The sequence below is a fragment of the Pelodiscus sinensis genome, chromosome 9 (assembly GCF_049634645.1).
Source record: "Pelodiscus sinensis isolate JC-2024 chromosome 9, ASM4963464v1, whole genome shotgun sequence".
NCBI lineage: Eukaryota > Metazoa > Chordata > Testudines > Trionychidae > Pelodiscus > Pelodiscus sinensis.
In genome coordinates this window covers 39,144,307-39,151,893 of record NC_134719.1, presented here as the reverse complement: position 1 = coordinate 39,151,893, position 7,587 = coordinate 39,144,307, and the positions used below count along the sequence as shown (strand labels likewise).

Sequence of the window (7,587 nt, the reverse complement as noted above, 5' to 3'; positions counted from 1 at the left end):
GTGAGGGCAGGCGCGGCCACAGCGAGGCTCCCGTAGCGGGCTGGGGCTCGGTCCGGCAGGGCCCTCTCCTGGCCCGGCAGCGGGACGTGGGTGTCCTCAAATAGACCCTGCTCGGGGCCTCCCGGGCTTCTAGGGGCCCCGGGTTGGGCCCAGAGCAGCCGAGGGTCGGTGGTACCCTGGGTGGCTCCTCACACAGCGTCCGCGTAAAGGGCTGGGGGAGCCTCCAGCGCTTCCTCTGCAGCCCGGGCGCTGCGGCTCAGGTCTCTGCCACTTATCCTTGGCCTGCCGCAGGGCCGGGCGCTCACCCCCGGCGGGCTCGCTGCGCGGGGAGCGGCCGGGATTGCCATGGCTTCTCCCACGTACACAAAACAGCGATCCCGTCTGCTCGCTGTGGGGCCGCGCACTGCTGCATTGTATTCCCGGGTGCCCCGCCTGGGCTGAGCGCTTGCAGGTACTGCAGGCGTTTACAGTCGGATGCCCAGAGCAGATCTCTTGTCAACTGAATTTATCCACGCTACATCAGTGGCTTTTCAACCTTTTTCATTTGCTTATCTCTAACGAATTTCAAATGGAGATGAGGACCTTTTTGGAAATCTTAGATATCGTCTGCAGATCCATTGGGATCCATGAAACCCAGGTTGAAAACCATTGTTGTAGACAAGTATGGGCGGGGAAGCTGTGTTAGTCTGATCTGCATAAACAATGAGCAGTCCTGTGGCACCTTATACACAATCAGATTTATTGGAGCATAAGCGTTCGTGGGCAAAGACCCATTTCCTCAGGTATCTGACGAAGTGGGTCTTTGCCTGCGAAAGCTTATGCTCCAATAAATCTGATCTTGTATAAGGTGCCACAGGACTTCTTGTTGTTGTAGACAGATTCTCAGCAAGCTGGTCTCTCTATTCACTCAAGATACATAACTTGTACCTTTACTTTAGTATGATCATTGTTCCACTCCAACCAGAAAAACTACTTACTACCCTAGAAGTGTTATGATAATATAGTACTAGCAATTTTTCTCAGTTTCCTTGCACAATGGTATCTGGGGTGTGAATTAGAATGGGGAGGTGAATGGAGGAATTTCATCTCCCCACAGTTTTTTCCATCCTAAAATCCAGGAACTTTTTTCTCAGGCCTACCCAACCGGATGTCATTCTGAAGGCATGCGCTGTGAATCAAATCCATTAACTAGACTTGTAGAATGTAGCAAATAAGTTCCTAAATAATGGGTTTGGCAGATGATATTTAGGAAAGTCAGAGTAAAGTTTCAACCTTAAGGAAACATTATTAATGTGAAATATAGCCAATTTCAGAAACTTAGGCTCAGTGGAGAGTGTCTATTTTTGGGTGTAATTTCATAATGAGGAGTCACAAAAACACCCATATGGTTCATCGGCAGAGTTACAAACTATAGATTCAGATTAGTTTTGCCACGAGAGACACTTTGCCAGGAGGTTTCAGAGAGATATGCTAACAGCAGAAGTATACAGAGACTGAGAAATCTTATATATATTCTAGTCACAAATCCTTCTGCTTTGTCCCCTCCAGCCTATCTCTGTCCTAGAGTTGTCTGTCTTCCCCCAAACTCACTGCTGTAGCTCCTTGGCTTTCCATCCTTCTCCAAGTACCAATACCTAGCCAGTCCCAGTTTTTCCTAGTCTCCCTGCCTCGAGTCCTCATGCCAATCTCCCACCAGGCTCTTTGTCCTAAATTCGTATTCCCTTAAGCCAGGGGTGGGGAACCTTTTTTTGGGTGGGCCCACTGACCCAGAAAAATCATTCAGGGGCCACACACAAGTGAGACGCGTAAAAAAACCAACCCCCCCCCAAAAATCCACAACCCACCCCTCACTAACATGGTCCCTGACTGAAAAGGAGAACGACACTCTCCACTCCCTTGCACACCAGAGCCTTGGGGCCCAGCCTAGTAGACTTTGAATGCTCCAGCCCTGTGGTGGAATAGCAGGGGAAGGCGGGGAGGGGCTGAGCCTTGGGAATTGGACCCAGGCAAGCTGGGGTGCTTCCTGCAGTCCCTGGGGCCTGAGATTCCCCACCCCTGGCCTAAGCACTATGGATGTTAAAAAGTAGTTAATTATGTAACCATCTAACTGTTAAAAATCTTAGTGGTTACATGGTGGCTCCTTGCCCCATTCCCATGGACTGTGCTGCGGGCTTCTGCAGTATAAGCTTTATACTGCAGAGCCAGCGGCACAGGTGGCAGCTGGCTCCCTCGAAATGTGGCTTGGAGCTGGTGTGTAACCGTTAGGTAACTGATAGGCTTGTACTTATTGGTTAACTGTTTAAACAGTCACACTGTTATATCTCTACTAAGCACCTCCTCTAATCTCAAGTTCCTCGTCCCTCGCATACTCCCAGCTTCCGGATTTGCTAGGCTTCTGATTTGTCACTGTCAAAAAGTGATCCTGGTTGCTCTGGTCAGCACTGCTGATTGGGATACTAAAATAACAGTGGACTACTCAGCGGGGTTAAGGCAGGTTCCTTGCCTGCCCTGGCTCTTCATGGCTCCGGGAAGCAGCTAGCATGTCCAGCTTCTCTTTGCTCAGAAGCTGGCAGTCCTTCCATCTCCTTGTTCCAGACTATTACTTCCATTTCCCACCCTGATTCAGTTCTAGTCCCCTCTGCATATGAGTGAGGACTCTTCTTATTCCATATTGACAGGACTCCAGCATGGGGAGCATTGCAAACGCCTGAGACTTTATTCTCACTGTTCTGGTGCCTGTTCCACTGGAATCTACAGCAATTGTAAGGAAAGTCCAGCTCATTGTGCATAGCAATGTTGGAGAATTTAGCTGACAGTTTCTAACAAGTTTCAATTGAGCAAGTGCATATCGAAATGTTTCAGAGGCGTATAAGTTTTTCATGGATGTACCTTTTGCTACACCTCTGTCAGATTTCAAGCCCTTGCTCTAAAGCATGGACACTCAGTGCAACTGGCGTAAGATTTTTTTTATGTGGGCAAAACAATATATTTTTCCCATATATTTGAAAATAGCTGCTATATTTTTGCTGAAACTGTAGCAAAAATCAGTCTTTATAGGCATCTAGCATGGGACATTTCAGACTGAATCTTCAGCTAAAGTTATAAGTAACTTAAAACAGGGTGTTATAATGTGAAGTATTGGACTAGCCTTGTTGCTAACAGTTCCACCTATGTATTTAAGTTACAGCATTTCCAGTGTTTCACTTGTAGTACTCTACAATCTTTTATTTCTTAGTGATAAGAAAGCTTTCTTGACATTTGATATAAATGTTCCTTTTATGTGATATTTGCATTTAGTGTACAATTAAATAATTGTTTGAAGAACAAGTTCTCAATTTGTTGATACTGTAGTACTTTAGGGTATGTCTGTGCTACAGAGAAGATTGAAACTGCCGCTGTCAATCTTCCAGGTTTGAATTAGTGAGTGTAACGGAGACACGCTAATTCGAACTGAGAGAAGCACTACGGTCAATGCTTGTAGTCCTGCTTCCACAAGGAGTAAGGGAAGTTGAAGGGAGAATGTTCTCCCTTCAACTTCCTGCAGTGTGTACAGCACCAAAAGTCAAGTTAAGGTACTTCCATTTCAGCTATGCAATTAACCTAGCTGAAGCTGCATATCTTAATTTGACCTTATCCTGAAGTGTAGACATATCCTAACAGTTGGATATTTATTAAATAGGAGGATAAATGTTCGAGTGAGGATTGAGCTACAATCAACATCTAATCCTGTTCATAGAAAGGTGCGTAGTGCTTGCTCTTCCTTAAATATTTTAAGTATCTTCTTACTGATATGTAAAGAGAGAACAATATGAAGCTTTACTACATTTGTCATTTAATAGGTTAAGGTCTTAAAATCCGCTGTTAGTATTCAGATTTGTTGACACATTGCTTTAGGTTTTTTCCTTGCCTTATTAGTCTTTTATCTCAAGTTTTCAGTTTCATAGATCTTTTGTGTTTGAGGGCTAATAACCATAGCTAGTAACAGTTCCCCCCCCCCCATTGACCCATTTTTGTTTGACTCTTACTTTAGAATTCTCAGCTGTTGATTTTAAAGATGTGTTGTCTGAACTTCACACCATTCCCTTTTCTAGTTAATTAAAACAAGCACTTCTTCTTGATATGGTGAATGTAATACATTATAATTTTATAGATAGCTAATCTAGATATTTTTTTAACATATGTAGCTATCATCATAACACCTTTGAAAGACTGGTTCCATACTGATACTTCTAAACATCCTTGACATGCTTACTTTTTTATTATTATTATTTGTTAAAGATCTCAGGATAACTTGTTCACCCTTTTTCCAGCCCTTTATGCTGTATAAAATGGCCACAGAAATGTAAACGGAATTTAAAAGCCATGATCTCAACTGGGGGAGAATTCCCACAGTGCAGGAATTGAGGAAGACCACGTGAGCATGTATTTTAGAGACAGGAGCATGTAACTTATTTTGGAGACAAGAGCAACCCAAAATTAAGGGTGAAAAGGTGGTTTAAAGCAGTGGTTCCCAAACTTTTTTATACCATGGACCGGCAAACCTATTCACAGACTTTTGGCGAACTGGTGTCATTGTATTTGCATATTCATTATTTGCAATAATGAATATTACCAGTCCATAACAGATCAGAGTTTGCAGATATCTACAATACTTACATAAAAATTCTCAGAAAGAATTTCCCTCTGGCTATTGGGTGCAACAGCCCTTCCCCCCCGGGGCAACTGGTGCCTGCAGAGGGAGGTGCACATTGAGGGGCACCCACAGGAAAGGGGGCATATTTAATAACTTTAGAAATTTTGTCAGGGGCATAGGAGCTGGTGCCCGCAATGCTACCACCAGTTACATCTGCCCTCCCCCTCCTTCCTGCCTCATGGGGTGGGAGAGCTGCCATTGTATCTCCCCCTCTCCTACTGTATAATCTCTGCCTGTGTGCCTCCCTTCCCTAGCCAGGCTGCTTTTCCTCCCACCAGTCTCCTTTCCCTGCATCCCTTCTTTCCCTTTTCAGTGTCCCTCCATTGCACCCCTGCTCCCATCTGCCTCATAAGTCCTCCCTGAATCCCCTAACCTTCTTTCAGCACCTTCTTCATCCTTCTCCTGCCTCACACATCTCTGTTCCCTCTGACCCTACCCTCCCTTATTTGCCCTAGCTGGCTCCTCTGGGCAGTGATCTCAGCCAGCTCTGCTGGGAGCAGCCCAGGGCCAAACCCTCCCCCTGTAGCCTGGGGGCTGGGGGCCCTGGGGACTGGAGGTCTCTCTTACCTGCCCCCCGAGTGCTGCCCGCCCTGGGACAGGGGTTGGACCAGGCAGGGGCTGGCGAGGCTTGGGGAGCTGCTCTGGGAGAGAGGCTCCTGGGGAGCTGTGGGACCAGCCCTGCTGGAGGTTCCCCCTCCCGGCTGCAGCCCAGGCTTTGGAGGCTCGGCAGTGCCACTCCCCCCTCCCTGTTGAGGCTTGCGGATCCAGCCCAAAGCCTGGCCCCAAAGTCCTTGCAATCAGAGGCAATCAGAGGCTTCAAGTTGCTCTCTGCTGCCAGGCCTAAGCCAGTGATCTCTTCTTCCTTGCCTGCTGCTGCTACTGGGTCCTAGCATGACACTTGCTCTGCGCTAGGGCAGTGTGCCGAGGCCCAGCAGCCAGTGGTTCACAGCCCGACGGTTGGGAACCTATGGTTTAAAGGAGTGGTTTGTAACCCGTGGTCTGCTGACCCCCGGGAGTCTGTGGAAGGGTATAGTATATCTGAGTAACCAATAAGCTTTTGTTTATCAGTTAATGCTATAGACCACATGTATTTCCCACCCCCTCTTGCCGGTAAATGTTTTAGCAGGCTGGTGAGTAGCCCAGATCAGTTCTTGGCTTGCACCAGGTCTGGGACCTACCCCTTCTGCAGCTCTGCATTTAAAGTGTTTTAGGAGCCAGGCAGGCAGGCAGCCTGTCTCGGTTCTGGCTCACACCTGGTCTGGGAGCTCAGATCTCCCTCTAAACAGGGACTGCTGTGACCCTGTACTGCTGCCTCTGTATCAGAGGCAACAGCACAGGATGACAGGCAGCCAGTCTGTGAGGGGAGCTGGTTTTTAAACTGGCTCCTCTCGCTGACCAGCTCCTGCCTCGTACCCCACGCTGCTGCCTCTGATATAGACGCAGCAGCACGGCGTGGCAGGGGACTCCTTGGGAGTGGGGCCAGAGTGCACTGGCTGCCTGCCCTGGGGAGTATAGAATAGTTGAGTAACCGATAAGAATTCATGAAGTTAATCAACTATTTACTTAACCTATATTTAACATCCTTAGTCTGCGGACTAAGACTGAAAACTGACAACAGAATTCATCTATATTGGGGTGGGCAATAATTTTAGCTGGGGGAGCCACTGTGGAAGGGGTGGGGCCTTGGGTGGAAGGGGCGAGGCTAGGGCACTTCCATGTTTCTCCGCTCACAGACCCTGATTGGCCTGGGGGAGAGGGGGTCACACACAGTCTCTCGCTCCCTCCCTTGCCTTGCAAGGGGTACACAATGCTTAAAGTCAATCCTAGTGGTTGACTCTAAACGCTGCCCTGCTGGTGGGGGGAGGAGACTTTGCACGCTCCCTTAACCCTAGGCATTGATTGGCTGGGGGCAGGGGAGTGGGAGGGTGTCTGCAGGCTGGATAAACCCACTTGGCGGGCCAGATCCAGCCCACGGAGGCCCTTTTGCCCCTGGTCTATATATACAGATGATAGATTTCCAAAGGAATCTACTCCTCCATTCAAAATTTCCAAAGAGAAATTTCCACTACCAATTAACATTTTTAGGGGTCTGCAAAAGAGAAAAGGTGTAATGACCTCATAGCCCTGGAGCCTGGGAATTCTGTGCTATGCTTCTAAGAGCTGCAGCACAGAAACTCCACCTCAGTTGCTAGTTTGCCTTTGTAGTTACTATCCATTGGTTTCCATTCTATTTTCATGCAGTCCATTTTTTATCATTTGTACTTGGAACTGTCAAATTTAGTCTGAACATATGTTGGGTTTTGAAATTTTTGCTGCTAAAAATTAGTGGTGTTGCTTTAAGGTTGCAATCCCTTTTTAGGAGGTAGTTTCTCTTCTGTAATATTTAAAATAAGAATTGCCCTAAAATGTAATATAATTGATGTTGTTTTGTCCCTCTTATTAGTGGTCAGAGGTGTCTCTTACTACTATAAAAAGTTAAAACATTGTTGGGTAATGTCTCAATATATTAACTTAATGAATTTATACTGTTTAAAATGATTTTTAAACATATTTTTTTTTAGGACTTAATTGTCCAGTTGACAGATGATTCTGATCCTTTTTTCCTTTATAACCTTGTTATATCTGAGGAAGATTTTCAAAGGTTAGTTGTCAACTTATTGTGCTGTTTATGACATATTAACAATGATGATAAAGAATGGCTAGATATTCTTTCATTTTTAAAAGTTCTGTTTGACTATCAAATAATAGAACTTGGCTCTTACAGTATTTTTCTGCCATAGATTGCCTAATGGTCTACAAAGGAAGACCTAATATCATTCCTCTCCATGTATAGATAGGAAAACTGAGGCATAGAGAGGTGAAGTGACTTGTCCAAAGTCATTCAGGACAATGAT

The 7,587-nt window shown here is 46.2% G+C and overlaps 1 protein-coding gene across 1 annotated transcript in view; it reads left to right on the top strand.

The window, feature by feature from the left end:
• The window catches only part of SASS6 (SAS-6 centriolar assembly protein), a 31,426-nt gene that overhangs the window by 133 nt on the left and 23,706 nt on the right, over nt 1–7,587 (top strand). The window contains exons 2-3 of the mRNA XM_075936611.1: nt 3,680–3,740; nt 7,255–7,334. Of these exons, the coding sequence (XP_075792726.1) occupies nt 3,680–3,740; nt 7,255–7,334 (141 nt within the window). The remainder of the gene's footprint in view (nt 1–3,679; nt 3,741–7,254; nt 7,335–7,587) is intronic.